Source organism: Myotis lucifugus, unplaced genomic scaffold, assembly GCF_000147115.1.
Source record: "Myotis lucifugus unplaced genomic scaffold, Myoluc2.0 scaffold_1089, whole genome shotgun sequence".
In the NCBI taxonomy this organism is placed as follows: domain Eukaryota; kingdom Metazoa; phylum Chordata; class Mammalia; order Chiroptera; family Vespertilionidae; genus Myotis; species Myotis lucifugus.
In genome coordinates, this window is record NW_005872137.1 from 37,628 (window position 1) to 55,519 (window position 17,892).

A 17,892-nucleotide genomic window follows, 5' to 3' on the forward strand; every position below is an offset into this window, starting at 1 on the left:
GGTGATGGAAAAGAAGAATGATGACCGCACCGTGAGATAAAAAAAATTTGCCACATATACAGGCGTTTATAGCCCTATTTTTTACCCGGGGGAAGCAGACGACATCTCTACTCGCAATTTAAACAAAGGCTTATTTGCCCAGGATTTCACCACCAATATGCTTTAATCTCCACGCGCTATATGTCTCCCACAGAGCTGTTGTATATCCCACCCACCGGTTTTTCGTACAGAAACACACCTTTCTTTCTCATATATCGAACCAGGCCCCTATGAGGAGACAAAGTCTCTCTCCTCAGGGGACCCAGAGCGCCGAGAGGCGTCCCCGGTCAATAAGGGAGGCGTTTTCACCGACGCTGGCAGGGGCGGGGCCGGAGACGGCCGTTGCGGTCGCCGGGAGCCGGCGGGCGAGCTCCTCAGTGGAAACGGAGAGTACCCGGTGCAGCGCCCCAGCGGTTGCGGGTTCGGGGAGAAGACCCGGAGCGCGCCCGGTGCCGGCGTTAGCCGAGGGCGCAGACCCCGCTCCGACCCGAGGACCGCCGCCGCCGCGTGTGGCCGGGAGCGATGGTCGGGTCTCACTAGCCCTTTAGCGGGTTTGTAAGCGACCCAGTAGCTTCACCGAGAAGACGGTGGCGGCGCGGCCCGGGTTGAGGTCTGGGAGGAGCCCGGAGGGAGGACCGCGTCTGTGGCCCGGATGTGATTCTCAGGGTCTCGCAGCAGGACGCGGGTCTGGGGGGCGGGGGCGCCCCCACCTGTCCGCACCCCGATGCGCTCTCCTGTTGCAACAGGAGCCCGTGCCGCTTTCAACGCCCGGTTTCAGTGGCCGCCTCGTGTGCGCTCGGGGGCTTCATTTTCTGTGGTTATTGCACATCGGAAAGCTTCCGCCCTGGGTCGCTTTCCCGTTCCGAGGCATCAGCCTTACTTCTGGTTTTTATACTGCATTTTAGTTTTTGTATTTACAGGGAATATTATGTTTTTGTCCTGTTTTCAGTGTAAACATATATGGAAATCAGGAGAATTCATATGCACAGGAAACATTTGCTTTCTAATTTTTCTGAAGAGACGAGCTTAAGTTGTTGGGGATATTATTGTTTAAAGGTGTGATGTAACCTGATTGCAGTGAGGAGCTGAATGTATGACGTCACGGAGACTATTGACTAATCCCAAATTAAATGTAACCACTCGTGTGTGTTTTTTAATTAAGGAGAACATATAATTTTCATTTGTATTATGTCAAACCAACAAGTATAAAATGTGCAAACTTTTATTCCCCCAGTGTGGCCTAGGTTTTCTTTCTTTGCTTCTGTATTCACGTTAACACTACGGTGTCGGGTGAATTTCCCGCCAAAATATAAGATGGCGCGTTAAAATGCCTATATCTTTTGAAGTATGGGTTCGATTGAAATGAAATATTTGGTAATACGCAGTTACAATCGGCCCGAGTTTACACGTTTCCCGCACTCCACCGCAAATCTATATGAACCCAGTTTAAGACGGCTCCCGCGGAGTACGCGCAATTCACGCGAGCCGACTTAACTCGTTTCCCGCAACCCAAGTTTAACAAAACAAAACTGCTTTGAGTGTAGAAAGCAGAGTTCGTGCTGCCGCGGTGACGGCTGCTTGTCTTGCAGGCATGTGGGCTCACTCCATGACGGTGCAGGACTACCAGGACCTCATTGACCGCGGGTGGCGGAGGTGAGCGCAGCCAGGAGGCTTCTCCCTTACTCAGGTTCTTGGAAAAAACACACCGTTTCCTTTAAGAAGTTTTTCTGCTGTTGGGAAGAGGTTTAAGACTTTTTTTTTTATCCCTTTATGTAATGATTTTGTTCTCTTTTTAATGATGTTTACTAGGAAAACTTCAAATATATACATAGAAGGTACATTATGATGAAGCTCATGTATCTATCACCAAGCTTCAACAATTGTTAACATTTTGCAGTCTTGTTTCATCAATTTTTTTTTAAGTATGATGTGTTTTTTAAATCTTTTTTTTTTTTTAATTTTATTGATTTGAGAGAAACATCAGTGGGATAGAGAACATCAATCAGTTGCCTCCCTCCCCCCCACCCCCACCCTCCCCCAATAGGGGATGGAACCAGCAACCTTTTGGTGCCTGGGACGATGCTCAACCACACTGGCCAGGGCTCATCAGTTCCTTTTGGTCCCTGCAATGGACTGAATGTCTGTGTCCGACCACACTTTACAGCTTCAGTCCTAACCCCGTTGTCATGGTGTTGGGAGGTGGTCGGCCTAGATGGAGCCCTCACCAGTGGGATTGGTGCCCTGTGAGAGCGAGCTCCCTGCCCTTCTCCCACACGAGGCTCCCGGAGAGCAGGAGCCAGGAAGCTTGTCTTCACGAGACACGGATCTGCCGGGCCTGTCGTGGACGTCCCCGCCCCCAGAACGGGGAGAATACATTTCCATTGTTTAGAAGCCACTCGGCCTGTAGCACTTCGTGGTAGCAGCCCAAGTGGACTTCTCCCCCCACAAAATAATTTAAAGCAGATTTCAGGTGCCAGCGTACCTGTAGCAAGTGTGGTTTCTAAGAGAGAAGGGTTCTTTTTCCTTTGCGAGATATCCACAATACCATTTGCTATACCTTACAAAATTAGTAATTCCTTACCTGTTACCTAGTTCTGGTTAGATTTTCTGCTCATCTCAGATGTGTGTTTTTTAACAGTTGGTTTATTTGAATAAGGATTCCATTAAGGCCCACATATTGCATTGCCTTCGATGGCTAAGATTGCTTTGGGAGTTATTTTTATGTGGATTCTTTTAAAGTAACTATTAGGTAAAGTTCCTTACATAAGTATTATGAGCAGTTAAGTGCCCTGTGCCAATCAAGAGACCTGGGATTAAGCACAGCAGATGAAACTTCACAACTTCCCTTAAACTTAATAACAACGGAGTTCAAAAGTAGACACAGGCCAGGTGCCAAAGGACCTTGTGTGCCATGATCAGGAACCTTTTTAAAGGCAGAAGGGAACCTGCCGGCTGTGTGTCCCACGGGAATGGGAAGTAGCAGAGACGTGTCTGAGGGGTGACCCGAGAGGCAGAAGACTGGCTCCAGGACGATGCATTGCTGGGGGGTGAGGCATCAGCAGTGGCCAGAGGCAGGAGGGACAGGTTGAAGGTTTATTTTTTAAATATATTTTTATTGATTTTAGAGAGAATCATTGATTGGCTGCCTCCTGCACGCCCCCTACTAGGGGTGTGCCTGCAACCAAGGTACATGCCCTTGACTGGAATTGAACCCAGGACCCTTCAGTCCGCAGGCCAATGCTCTATCCACTGAGCCAAACTGGCTAGGGCTGGAGGTTCATTTTAGAAGTAGAAAGATTGCTGACAGGAAATAGCGCTCATTAGAGGGAGGAGTCTAAGATGACCCCTCGGTTCCTGGCTCTGAACTGAATGTGTTTGGGCTGCCATACAATATGCCACAGACGGCAGACGGGCAGTGTAACAGAAATGTGTTTTCTCGCAGAGGTCAAAACCAAGGTGTCCAGAGCTTTGGTGTCTACTGCGGCCTCTCTCTGTGCTTACACATGGCTGCCTTCTCCCTGTGCATACACGGTCCTCTGGGTGGGCATCCCTGGGGCCTCATCTCTGTGTTTCCATTTTTTTTTCTCATAAGGACGCGTATCAGATTGGATTATGGCTCATCTTAGCAGCTTCTTTTTAACCCAGTCCCTCTTTAAAGGCCTGATCTGCAAACATAGTCTGGGGTGCTGGGGGTTAGGGCGTCAACGTTTGAATTTCAGCCACAATGTCGTGGCTCTGCCATTCACTGAGCTCTAGAAAGCATGAAAGGAACAGGTGGGTGTGGGTGCTTGGTGCTGTTGCACATGGAACCCCCAAGTGTGGCTGTCATGGGCAGCAGCCGGCCTGGGTCCTGCCGTCTCCAGCACAGAGGATCTGGGTGGTAGCTCAGGCCTGGAAGGGGTGGCAGGTGCTGATGAGGAGGTGGCTGAGGGGAGTGGTCTGGGAGGACCTGGGTCAGGTCTAGCAGGAGGTGCTGGCCTCTGGCCTCAGCACACCCACGCTGCAAGATGGTGCTTAGGAAGAGTAACTAAACTAAATGCGCTTCTGTGCTATTGATTCGATTTTCCCCAATTAAGTTTGTGCTTCTGTAGTAATCTACTTTGGTATATATGAGAAATATGTAAGAAATTAACAAAACTATTTTATAATTTTAGAAGTGGGAGATATGTGTACAAGCCTGTGATGAATCAAACGTGTTGTCCTCAATACACTATAAGGTAAGAATTTTGATTAATAGAAAGAGGCTCCATAATATGAAGATTGTGTATAGTATTTTAGTAGAGTCTTGCTGGTTTTAAATGTTAATTTTCATTCTAAGTAGACATTCTTTTTTTAAAAAAAAATATTTTATTGATTTTTTACAAAGAGGAAGGGAGAGGGATAGAGAGTTAGAAATGTCGATGAGAGAGAAACATCGATCAGCTGCCTCCTGCACACCCCCCACTGGGGATGTGCCCGCAACCAAGGTACATGCCCTTGACCAGAATCGAACCTGGAACCTTTCAGTCTGCAGGCCAACGTTCTATCCACTGAGCCAAACCAGCTAGGGCTAAGTAGACATTCTTTATAAGGAAGAGCAAATGAGTTAGGGCTTTTCCACATACTGCTGCTATATTCATGTGGTGATCAGAAGCTTTTAGTAGTGCTTAATTGGTTCACATCTATCGATATAAAAGCCTTAATGACTGTTTGGTGCCTGTGGCATGCACTGACCATCGGGGCAGATGCTCAGTGCACAGGCATGGAAACATGGAACAGATTGATGAATCTCAGAGGGGTGGGGGAAAGGGCGGGAAGAGGTTAACCAAAGATCTTACATGCATACTAGAGGCCCAGTGCACAGATGCACAGATTCATGCACTGGGGGATCCCTCAGCCTGGCCTGCGCCTTCTCGCGATCCGGGACCTCTCGGGGTATGTCGGGCTGCTGGTTTTGGCCTGATCCCTGGGGGCTGACTCCACTGGTGCACGAATCCATGTACCGGGCCTCTAGTATGAAAAAATATCCTCTTCATTTGGCAGTGTTGGCAGTGATAGCATGAAATAATGGTAAATACTCAAATTACTTTTAGATATCAAATTTTTATAGGTTTTGGCTCGGGGCTTTCCCTGCTCTAGCATATAACTTAACACCGTGCCTGCATTCCGGCAGTGCGAGGTCGGATTCTGGGGGAAGAAGAGCAGCAGGAGGGCTCAGTCCTGAACTGCCACATGCATTCAGAGTCCACTTTCCTTTATTAGAAAACTTAAACGAAAAAGTCTTATTTTCCTACAGAGTGTTCAATTTTTCATAATCTTTTGGGTTTACCCTCTGCCCCCTTCACCACATCCTAATATGAAAAGATGTTCTCTCTCTGGCCTTGGGGATCCGTGTACCGTGCGGGTCTTGCTTACTGTGGGCTTTGAGTCGGGGTCTGGCTGGGCTGTTCTGTTGGGGATCCCCCGTGTCAGTGCTTTCAGGTCTGATCACATTTGGAGAGAAGCCCTCACCTCCAGGAGGTCTCAGTCTCTTGCTCCCCGCGTGCTTGTAGCCCTCGTGGAAGAGGCTGTTTCTCTCTTTACTGAAACTGCAGTTTTCTACTGGGTTGTGAGGGAGTCCTCTGTGCAGGGCGGGGGAGGGCACCTGACATCCAACTGCTTCCAGAACCTCCTTCCAGGGGCTCTTCCGAGCTGTAGATGCACCTTCTTGCATGTCCCCTGTGGTGTGTGATGCAGGTATCACTAGCCCTGAGGCATTATGGGTGATGCGGAGACCGGCAGTAGGGCATCCTTTGGGCTTTGCTCACGGTTGGTTCAGGGTTGACTTTTTTGGGTCTGCTCAGTCAGCTACCCTTGTACTTCCGCTTCCCAGCTCCCAGCATTTCTCCCATCTGTTTCCTAGTGTATTATGTCTTTCTTTCCTAATCCTTAGTTTTAGTGAGATGTGAGGTGAGGTTAGAGGCTACGTTAAGCCTTGACTTTATCCAGAAATCCCAGGCATAAGCTTTGCCTCAATATACTGGATACTGTCCATAACTGGTTTATTTCTTCAGAGTTTGAGTTCATTTTTTAAATATTTATTTTGCTTTCCTAGGTGCCGATCTTTACAGTTTCAGCCATCAAAATCTCACAAGAAGGTTTTGAAAAAAATGTTGAAATTTCTGGCTAAAGGGGAAATTTCCAAAGGAAATTGTGAGGGTAAGATGAGATGGGGTCTAAAAACTGTTTACTTTAAAATGATGTCTCTTTCCAATGTTCTCATTTTCCGCCAGGGAACAGGGTCCTTACGACAGCAGGTACCGCTGTTGCTGTGACGAGTTACTGCGAGCTGTTGTTACGGTTACCCTGGCCCCACATCAGGGCATGGGAAATGGATGCCAGGGCGAGTCCTGCTTGATGTGAGAGTGAGGGTCATTTTCGAGATACGATGTTGTGGAGTTTATGGAAAGCGTAGTTGTCATGGTGCTTTGACAACTCCTCTCTTACTTGGTCCCAGTAATATCCTGAAGGAAACGGGAAGGGGTGTTGTCTCTGGAGACCAGGTGCTCACGTGCAACTTGCATGCGATTGCAGTCACTGTGACTGTTGAGTCGGGCGCGGATTTTCTGTTTAAGTGAGATGACTTTAGTAAGTTATTGCCTGAAATTCTGTTTCTTACTTGTCTGACCAATTTTGAATTATGTGGTAATTTCTTTTTTTGTTTTTTAATGTGTGAATTTCTTAAAGATAATTAGTAACATTTAATTAACTGTGGTTACAGATACTTTGCATTTCCAGTTTTGTTACTTAAAAAAACAAACAAAAAACCCCTTTTCTTATAGGCAGTGCCTAAATAACATATATAAGAATTGAGAATGCACCCATTCTTCACGCTCCTGAAGGAAGCCTCCCACCCCAGTCTTAGCTTGTTAATTTTTCCCAAGTATGCTTTGAGTGCCTACAATGTCCCAGGCCCTTTTGTAAGCACTGGAGAGACAGTGGCCAGCGAGACAGGTACGTTCTCTGCCCTCCTGCACTGTCCATAATGGACCAGGATTCAGGACAGGTTGGAACTGACTGGGCAGGGCTCAGGTCATGGAGTCAGGCTCAGGTCAGGGGCAGTTGGCGCTTTGGGAGCCTCAGGATGTTGGCTTAGCTCTGCTGCTTATTGTCCGTTCATCATCTTGCAGGTTAGATTTGTTGGTTAGTCAGTGTACAAACTTTCCAATGGCTGGGAATCCTGTTCTGAGTTTCAAAAATTAATATTTAGATAAGCTTTGAGGATGCTGTTCATTTGTAAATTGATGGTTGCCTGCCCTTTTTATTTTTAATATGTATGTTTTTTATTGTTGATAGTTTTACAGATATCTCCCATTTACCCCTCCCTGGTTGCCTGTCTTTTCATGTAGCTCTTATGTTCGGTTCTTTATTTGATTTGTATAATTTTCTGAATTACTTATGTCTGCAACTTAGTTAATAGGAGTGATGTACTCATTAGGGTAAAAGCTGTAACATAGAGACGCCAAATGCAGTGACGAAACGAGGATAGCAGTCTGCTCCTGCCTCGCACAGCAGTCGGGTGCTGTGTCAGGCTGGCCGTTCCGGGCCGCCCTCCATGTGTTTCCAAGCTCGCTCTGGTTTTTACTGATCCTGCCAGTGGGGAGGGGAAAGGATGGAAGTTCAGGGCACATATTTCCTTTAAAACAAGGGAGGCAACGTTGGATATATCCGTTTGGTTATATTTTGTTGGTGGGAACTTGGTCCCAACTTGCAGAGGGATGGCAGTGCGCTCCCTGGCTGGGCTGCCCCAGTCCTGGCTGCCGCTCTGCTGCTGGGAGGGCGGGAGGGTGGATTTGTGGACACACAGGAGCTTCTGCTACGGAGGGTAAAGGGACATTGCTCCCCTTGATGTGCCTTAACCGTGTCTGGCTGATGGACTTGGCTGTTTTCTTGTTTGTAGATGAGCCTATGGAGCCCAGCATGGAGGATGCCGTTGCCGGGGACGTGGCGCTAATCAATAAATTGGATCTACAGTGTGACCTTAAAAAGCTCGGCGATAACCTCAAAGAGAGCTTAGAGAGGGAAGTGAAGAAGAAAGGAAAAAGCACAAAGAAAGAGGAATCGAACGAGTTTATTCAGTCCCAGGACAAAAACGAGGAGCTGGGCTCTGGGGAACCGTCCCACGCAGTGGACGTGCACACAGCTCCTAAGCCAGGTAGCGCCTATGTCATCAACGTCTTGTCAGATGCCCTTCTTTGTGCTGGGGTGTTACCCGGGTCCTCACATCAGCTGCAAATGCGAGTGACTCCTGAGTCTACAGCATACAGCTTACTGCCTGGGTTTAGATGGACACGTCACATCTTTTTAAAACCAGTGTTTAGTGAGCCTGAAAATAGCCTTATTATCCCCAAACACATTTGAAAAGAGCTCCATTTCTTCTTACTACCTTAGGGCACTCGAGGCTTGAGAACCAAACTTTTTTAGTGAAAAGATATGCTAAACATTTTTATTTTTGATGTTAAGTGAGACAAAGTAATTTTTGGTATTATGTCCACAGTATATAGACATCATAAAATTCTTGTTTATCATTAGTTTTCTTTAGATAATCATAATAAATTTTAATTTAAAAAATTTGAGATTTTGATATTTAATTTCACTTTTAAAAAGGTAAGATTTTTTTCCTATATTTTCACTTATAAAAAGAATTAAGTTTAAAAATTTTATTAAGCATTAAATGGGTATATAATGTGCTTGTGTGCATGTATGTGTATATAATTCTTTTAAAATTTTATAAAAGTAGTTTGGATGATTTTTATGCTTCATTTCTTGAATTTGTTCTTATACTTAAGAACAAAGGATTTTTAGTACTATTCAGTACTATTTTAGTTTTTCTTTGCTACGTATACAAAGGCACAGAAAACTTTTTGTTGAAGTGTTTTTTTTGTGTGTGTTTTTTTTTAATGTAAGACTTTCATGGCATTTAAACTGATGTTGGTCTGAGATTTTATCCTAAAAATGAGAATAAGCCATTAAAATACTTTGAATGGTTCAGATAATTTCCTTCAACTTTTACTAGAGTGATAGGGTTAGTTCTTTTATTTTTAATTTCTTACTATAAAAATTACTTGTGTATCAGATTAAAAAGCCATTTCAGAGAATTTCAAACAGACACATGAAGACTGAATATTATAACGAACTTCCATGTCCCCTCCCCTCATTCGAAAGAGTCACTGACGTATAATTGATGGTACTTACGATTTTTGTTGTGCTGATAGTATTACAGATGTCTCCCATTTTTGGTACTACTGTTTCTATGATGACGATTACTCTTGAACTGCTGTTACTATTACACTGGCCCATAGCAAGGATATGGGAAATGGATGCCAGGAGGAGTCTAGCTTGGTATAAGATTGAGGGTCATTTTCAATATGTGAGATCGTGGAATTATGGGGTCCCAGATAGTTAAAATTTTTACCTTTTAAAGAGGTTTGATTAAAATTCTGATGCAGTGGTTCTCAACCTTCCTAATGCCGCGACCCTTTAATACAGTTCCTCATGTTGTGGTGACCCCCAACCATAAAATTATTTTCGTTGCTACTTCATAACTGAAATTTTGCTACTGTTATGCATCATAATGTGAATATCTGGCATGCAGGATGTATTTTCATTGTTCGCGACCCACAGGTTGAGAACCGCTGAAGAGCTAACTAATGCGACTCCTCAGTTAGGTGGGGAGAGAGAGACATGCTGTCAACCAGGTAGAGGTGTTTTTCATTGAGAACCTGCCCCAGTGTGCTCTGGGGTCAGCACCTCTTTCTACCTGAGGCTGAGCGTGTCTGTGTCCCCAGTGCTCAGGGGTGTGGGCCTGAGGCAGCCATGTCCTGAGCAAAAGGTACTTGATTATGTTCTCTCTCCTCACAAAGGCAGAGAGGACGTAAACGTTTTTAAACAGAGATTTTCCACAATAAGAGCTGGAAAGCTCCGTGCCTCTTCACCTTCTCCGGCAGTTCTTGCTTCCAAGGTAGAATTTTAAGATTGACTTTCGGCTCCACACCAGGACCCTCAGACACCTGACAGCTGGGTCTCTCTGGATTTGTTCTGTAGCGTCTTTGAGACTTGAAAAAACATTTCCAGAGTCAACTGTGATTGGTCTAATATTCTGAAATTCTTTTTAGGCAAAGGGGCAGATTTGAGCAAGCCTCCGTGTCGGAAAGCAAAGGAAATCCGGAAGGAGAGGAAGAGGTTAAAGCTCATGCAGCAGAGCCCGGCCGGAGGGCCGGAGGGCTTCCAGGCTCCACGGGAACCAAAGACCAAACCCAACCAGCCGAAATCGCTGGAGGAGTTAATTTTTGAATCTTTACCGGAGGATGCGTCACATAAGTTAGAGGTACTTTGGAGAACATAGAATGTTCTGTTTTGCTTTATTGTTTGTTTTTTTGTGGATTCCCTTGTATGTTTTCATTTGAGGTTATATTAACCCATTGATGCGTTGTGTAAACGGAATTAAAGTGGATGGAGGGGCATTTGTGTTTACTAAGTCAGCTGCTACTTGAGAGAAACAAGATTAAAAAAATAGGCAGTTTGACTAAAGTTACCAAAGCAATTCCAGGTTTTTGCATGTTATGATGCGTAAAGTCTTTGGCTTTCTGTATCCCGTGATTGAAATTTAGTAGTTAAGTGAAAAAAAGCAAAAAGCACCTGTTTAACTTTCACTTGTGGCAGCTGTGGTTTAGATAGTAAAGGCGAACAGGTCACACGAGGCGCATCACCGTTGTCGCTATTCTGTTGTCCTGACCGTAGTCGAGCAGCAGCAGCAGCACCTGTGCAGGCCAGCAGTGGGAGTATGAAGCAGTGCTGAGTCGTACTGCGTACTGCGTAATAAACTTCTCGTTACTCCCCCAAGCCCGGTTAGCATGATAGGAACACTTTTAGAGTGTTCCTGCTATTTTTCCCAAATTGATTTACATTCCAGATTAAGTCTAGATTTTTCAGTATCCGTTTGGTATTTATACCTTGTTTTCTAAATCAGCCATAATGATACTATCATATTCTCATAAATGATTAGTAACTGCTCAGCCTTTGAGTTCATAGCTTAATGTCACCTAAGAACATCTCCTATCCCTGAAGATTTGATACTAAAAGCTAGCTTTGTCACAGTGTGAACTTAGGACAGTGTTACCAGGTGTAACTTTTAACAGCCTCACTCTGTACTTCCTGGGCCACTCTGATTTTGTTACTGACTTTCTCCTTCCCAACCGGTAAAGAAGGAGTTAACACCCTACTTTAAATATTTTATGAGGAGTCATTTATCTTTTGATCATAAATAGTAAGGTATTCAGGGTACCAGGCACACTTAACCTAACTGTTTACAGTAGGCAGCTTTTGCTTTTTAATGTAATGGCCCCCTGGACGGACAGAGACCTGCTGTCCACTGTCACGCTTGCTTCGTAGAAGAGTTACTTCTCAAGGCATACGTGACATATGCCTTTTTATTAAATTGCTTTGATTTTCTGTTTTACTATCCTGTTTTGCTAACATTTTGGCTGGCTAGTAAATAATTAATATTAAAATAAATGTTAGCCATTGCTGCTTGCAATTACTGTTTTTAACTCTTCCTCATTTTACATATGAGTAAATTAAGGTACACAGGCTAATTATATATTGAGCACGACGGTGACGTTAAGATTTGAGTGAAGGAAATCTGAGTTAGAGTCTGCATTCTTAGCCGTGTTATAAAATAGGAGCACTCTCTTGTCTTTCACACTCATAAGAAAAGGTGGTAAGTTTAGCATTAGCAGTAACTCATCAGAGTGTCCAAAAAACCTATTCACATTTCCAGAATTTCGGACTGACTGAGCGCAGGTGAGCTGCACACAGCTAGGATGGAAGAGTGTGTATTTGTGTTTGTACCCTGCGTGTCAGAAGTATCCTGTCATTTACAAGAGAGCAGCTTCCATAATTGGGTCGTAGACTTCAGCTAGTCTTAGAATGAGACAGGGTCCTCTGCCTTCTTAATGAGCCTGTAAGTTGGAGAAATAACTTTTTAAATTTATTTACTAACTTGGTAGATTTTTAACGTTAAAATATTACATATTTATGCAATAATATTTGTATTGGAGCATTTGGTTCTTTTTGGGTGGGAGTAACTGTTAATGCATATTCCATGGAGTAAGCAAATGAATTAATGGACATTGTTTTTAACTCCTTCTGAAGGTGAGGGTGGTGAGATCATCTCCACCAAGTTCTCAGTTCAAAGCCACAATGCTGGAGTCCTACCAGGTCTATAAACGGTACCAGATGGTTATTCACAACCACTCACCTGATGAACCAACTGTCAGCCAGGTCAGCAGGCCAAGCGTTCTGTGCATACGGAACTCTCCCTTCCACTCGATATCCCTGTATGAACTATCGGTTTACTTGTGGTGCATTTTATTTATATTCCGTTTGCAGCATATCTGCAAAGAGAACTGGATTGACGGACATTCTGAAAGTGCAAATTGTGCCTAGTGCCAGTCGTGTAATTTCAAAGTGGAAAAGGAATACACAAAATGAATTATCTTTAATTAAAATCACTATCTTTAGATGCATTTATCTAAAAATAATAGAGGTCTAAGAAAATATTTGAGAAAAATGCAAAAAACCTTTACATTTTATGGTAGGCATACTTCGCCCAACAGGTTAATACACTTTCTCCCCATTTTCAAGTCACGTGTAGAAGGGTTCATTCATAACAGCTGCCTTACTCTGTTAATACACTGCCCAGACTCAGGAGAGTTAGAAAAGTAAGATAGAGTATTTGAACAAAAGTCCTGTCTTATTGCTTGTAACTTTATAAATCAAATTACCCAGGAAAAATCTGGAAGAGGAAAAAGCTTAAAGCACTTCCTATGTCGTGGTGACAAAGGGAGCGGCCATGGCCATCAGCAGCCACAGTGACTCTAGGGTGTGCAGAAAACGACGTAGGTGGGTCAGGGAACCCAAAACAAAGGAAGGTCAATGTCTTGGCCTTTATTAATGTGAAGCTAGTGCTTCAGGTCTGTGCCCGTCACTCCTCCCTGGATGATTCACTTCCTGGAGAATCCAGTGCTGAGCTTTGGAAGGGGAATTGCGGAGATCTTACTTAGCCTCACCTTCAGAAGCGTGTCATCAGGTGGAGGTGTTTCAATCGCGTTTGCTTGTATCTTCCTTGCTCTGAAGGTGAGGTTAGTACCTGTCTCCTTTGAGGACCCAGAGTTCAAGTCGTCCCTCAGCCAGTCGTTTTCTTTATATGTCAAGTATCAAATGGCCATCCACCAGGATCCGCCCGAGGAGTGTGGGAAGACCGAGGTACCCTTTGTTCCACGTGTTCCTATGTGCTGGGCGTGTGTGTGAAGAAGCAATAGAACTTTCTTATGCCACTTTTTTATCTGCTAAGTGGAGTGTGTATTACTCTACTTTCAGTGTGTATGTCTGAATATTATGAAAATGTGTTATACATGTCAACCTTTAAATCCTCAGAGAAAAGGATGTGTTCTTAGTGTTCTGCTCAGGATCCTGAATGAAGCGTGTTTATCTGTTGTCCTCAGGCCGAGTCAGCAGACATCACTGCGTGCTCGTTATCGCCAGTCTTGGTGCACCAAATCCTGCATGTGCCATGCTTCTTCCTGCACATGCCTGTGCGAAGTTTGATCTATAGATTAGGCACGTAGGAGATGGGCAGCAATAGCTAACAGTAATGGTGCAGTTGAACAACGTGCTGTAATCAAGTTATGGGTGGGAGCTTGGTCTGCCTGATAACCAGGGAGGAGCATGGACCGCCTGGATACGCTGGGCACGGATGATTGACGTCCTGGGCGGGTGGAACGGCGTGGCTCGCGATTTCCTCACACCGCTCAGAGTGGTGTGCTGTTTAAAACCTACGGATTGTTTATTTCTGGAATTTCCCATTTAATATTTTTGGACTGCTGTTGGCAGTGGGTAACAATTCTTGGAGGTGCTGAGTAGCTCTCTGCTCCTATGGCCTGTAACCCCTCATGCTGCTGCTTTCTGGCTCCTTTCTCTTGGAGGGACACCCCTGCTTCATGAGCAGGATCTTCCCTAGACAAGATATTAAACTGGGGCTCACTGATCGGCAGCATCAAGCCTGTGAGCTGCCCTAGCGGTGTCTCTGTGTAAGGAGGTGTCCCTGCTGCAGATGTTCCTACCGTGATGGAGGTTATTCCCGGCTCCTGTGCCTTCCTGGACACTGTTTGCTACAGAGTTGAGAGCACTTCCTGTGAGCGATGCAGATGTAAGAGGCCTGCACTCCTCAGGGGGACTGGGTTAGGGGAGGGTAGTCTTCCATGAGGCATATGTGGTCAGTCACCCTGGGTCCGCCCTAATCTGGAGAAACACTGGAGCTAATGGGGTACTGGGTTGTGCATGGCTCCAGCCAGCAGGTGGCGCCCTGGCTCCAGGACAGGTCTGCGCTTTGATCCCAGTCCGCCCTGCCAGTGTGGGATACAGCCCTGTATTCACAGCCTGGGATGTAGGATAAATGCTTTCCTTCTGCCCTTGGGTAGAAGCAGTTTGCATTGAGGCGTTGAATATGATGATTACAGATGATTCGTTGCTTGTGAAAGATTTAAATTTTTTGGAACTTACAGACGCTTTCAGTTTCATTTCCCCTCAGTAGTCTTACTCTGCGTATATGAAAATAATAACTTACGTTTAGAAAGTGATCACTGTATCAGACTGACATTTCCTTCAGGTATGCAGACAAACCAGTCATGTACATAGGCATGCACTAGTTTATAAATATCTAACTCATACAATTAACAGAATGTGAATGAAGGCAAGCTCTGAGCATTTTGAAGTATTTTTTATATATTTTTTAAGGCCAGGACTAACTTAGCTGAATAAAGTAGAGGGCTTAGGCCATGATCGGTTTAATTTAATTAAAAAACCCACTTTTTATGAGCAACTTCTAAGTCAGGGTACTTTTGTATTCTAATCTGTCTTAAGGTGTGTGAGACATTTACTAATAGAAAGCTTTTGAATCACTTAAATAAGTTAGAGTAAAGGTTCTATTGTATTCTTAGCATAATGTTAATTTGGGGGAGATGCAAAAGGGTTTGTGTTAAGTAGCACTGGGAACATTTTTCCTTAAAGTTTATTTTGGTCAGTAATTTCCAGAAACTCATCTCAGATCATAAAATCATAGCATCATACATTAGAAGACAAAGGGAACTTAGTGGTTGTGTAGATTGACTTCCCCTATTTGGAGAATTAGGCGATTTGTCCAAGATAATGGGGGGGTCAATGGCAGAGTGATGCCTACAAATTAAGGTGCCTTCTACTGGGCCACATTTTACCATACGACGAAGTTACAGTGGCCTAAATAATGTCTATAGAATAACTGACACCAGTGAGTGAGATGTTCAACATAAGCAAATTTTCCAGGTAATTGAAACATCTTTATTGCCAAGATTTTATGTTCTCATCATGTGCAGTGACAGTCCTTCACAGTGCGTGGTAGTCCTCTGCCTCCTCACAGTGCTGAGCAGGACTGTCTGCTGATGGTGCCCTGCCCTGTGTTTCCTGTGCAAGTGCCCGCAGACGACTGCCTTTTCTCTAATGGACTCTCTCAGCCTCTTCCTTTCTCTTTTTGATGTCAGTTCTTTCTGTGTTAGTTTGTCTAGTTTTAGCACTTTCCCTCTCTACCTTGTGGTCTCTTAATGTGTTTGTTAAAATATTTATTGAGCACCTAGGGTGTGCCAGGTACTGCTGGAGAAGCATTTGGTAGGTAGCACGTGAGTCAGCAGGTTGAGATCCCTGCTCTGGTGGGGCACTTCCGGGGTGACAGGAGGTGATCAGAGATGGTCATGAACAGTTGGCATAGTGAGTGAGTCGAGATGGTGGTTGGCAGGGATGGGTTAAGGAGGAGGAGGGCAGGTGCAGGGAGCACGCTGGTGCTCGTAACTGTCCTGGAAACGAGCGCCAGGTAACGGAAGTGGAGGGATCCTTGTGTGAGGGGGTACAAGCGTCAGAATGCTTTTCATCAACCTTTAACCTTTTAGTGCTTTCTTTGGGGGTTTTGTTTTTGGTTTGAATGTCTGAAGTTCTAGAGTAGCTTGATAATTGACCTCTCATAAACATATCCTATATAATCAAAGCCTAATGTGCAAATCCAACAGTGGAATGACTGGTTGCTATGACGCACACTGACCACAAGGGGGCAGACACTCAATGCAGGAGCTGCCCCCTGGTGTTCCCCCAGGGTGAATGGGGAACCGGGGGTGGGGCCAGCTGCAGGCAGCCGGAGAAGATGGCCCTGATCACAGGCCAGGCCTAGGGACTGTACCTGTGCATGAATTCGTGTGTCGGGCCTCTAGTATATTAATATGCACATACCTGTGTTGTTTCTCGAAAGCTGAGTAATGAGAGAATGAAGTGGAATGTGTGGCATGAAATGAATGTTAGTTCTTTTTTTTAATAAGAAATCTTTATCATTTTCTTATATATATATTTCTTTATTGATTTCAGAGAGGAAGGGAGAGGGGAGAGATAGAAACATCAATGATGAGAGAGAATCATTGATCGGCTGCCTCCTGCACGCCCCCTACTGGGGATTGAGCCCGAAACCCAGGCATGTGCCCTTGGCCAGAATCGAACCTGGGACCCTTCAGTCCGCAGGCTGACGCTCTATCCACTGAGCCAAACTGGCTAGGGCTGAATGTTAATTCTTGATTAACCAACTGCATGAAGTTGGTGTGCCCAGTGCTAAATCATTTAGACTGAGTGGTATTAAGACGACACCAAACATGCTTGTTATGTCTACAGCCTCGTACATTTTGGGTGAGAACATGACCTGAGGGCTGAGGCCATCCAGTGTGGCAGTGTGCACTGTGCAGGCATCCTGCCTTAGCTCTCAGCTCCCACTGCTGCCTGAGTGGCTTTGAGCCAGTCCGGTCCCTCAGCTGCCTCCTGTCAGGCTCCTCGTGGTAAACGTGAGCGGGTTGTAAGGGTTAAATGAAGGGGAAGGTGCTTGGCTAATGACGACTGACTGCACCGTGGCTGCTAGGGTGCAGAAGACGACCGGTAGGAGTCGGCAGTCAGGGCCACCAGCCAGCATTTGCAGTCAGAATTATGTTTTTCTTTGGTGGTTTGTTTTTCCGTTTTATTTCAAATATTTGTTTGAATTAAAAGATTACATAGGTTTAAATTTTTAATATTAAATTAGAATTAGTCCTTTCAAAGGAAGAGGTAATATTTCAAACCATTCTGTTTGGTTCATCAGCATGTAATTTTAGTCTTTAAGTTACTTTTATACCACATAAAACTATACAAGGTATTATTCAGGGGAGATTTATATGTGTATTTCTTAACTGCTTTATTTGGAACTGAAGACAAGGGAACTGATGTTTCTGGATTTGCGCTCTGGTGATGGAGGTTCTTGCTTTTGAAGAACTCACTAGATCAGATTCCCATAACCTGTAGTGTACCTTGTGCTATTACACCAACTTGTGAAAATACTCTACTGGAGTCAGGAGAAATACACGGGGCCCAGCAGAGTGCCTGGGACGGTGCCCGGAGCGGTGCCCAGGAACTCGTGGGGAGGACCCGCAGCTGAGCTGACTGTTCCTAAGAAGCAGCTGGAGAGAAGTCGCAGCCAACGGAAAACTACTCAGAAAGAAAACTGTGTTCTTGAACGTGGGACGTGAAGGAAAAGGAAAATTCAAAGGAAGTCCGGAACTCCTGACAGTTGTTTTTCTATAAGTAAAAGCTCCGTTAATTTCCTGAGTGTTGAGAAATCTGCCTCCAACGAGTAAGCACCGTTGGAGTGAGTGCAAAGCTCCCGTGATAGGAATCATCTTGTGGTGAGCGCCTTTGGTCTGGAGCTGCTGTAATTTAGGTCTGCTTTCCCCATTAAGCCTG

At 44.9% G+C, this 17,892-nt stretch overlaps 1 protein-coding gene across 28 annotated transcripts in view; it reads left to right on the forward strand.

The window, feature by feature from the left end:
• Positions 1 to 17,892, forward strand: part of ATE1 (arginyltransferase 1) — a 52,568-nt gene that overhangs the window by 1,261 nt on the left and 33,415 nt on the right. For 18 of the 28 annotated variants that reach the window (XR_002827344.1, XM_023747997.1, XM_023748008.1 and 15 more), the window contains exons 2-8: positions 1,629 to 1,692; positions 4,194 to 4,256; positions 6,113 to 6,216; positions 7,958 to 8,212; positions 10,173 to 10,384; positions 12,211 to 12,339; positions 13,195 to 13,323. Coding sequence is in view for 27 of the 28 variants with exons in the window: in XM_023747997.1 (XP_023603765.1) it covers positions 1,631 to 1,692; positions 4,194 to 4,256; positions 6,113 to 6,216; positions 7,958 to 8,212; positions 10,173 to 10,384; positions 12,211 to 12,339; positions 13,195 to 13,323 (954 nt within the window). In the remaining variant the exon portion in view is untranslated. Of the gene's footprint in view, positions 1 to 1,627; positions 1,693 to 1,761; positions 1,783 to 4,193; positions 4,257 to 6,112; positions 6,217 to 7,957; positions 8,213 to 10,172; positions 10,385 to 12,210; positions 12,340 to 13,194; positions 13,324 to 17,892 lie in introns of those variants that run through there. The other 10 variants (XM_023748014.1, XM_023748004.1, XM_014449255.2 and 7 more) reach the window with 7 other exon arrangements.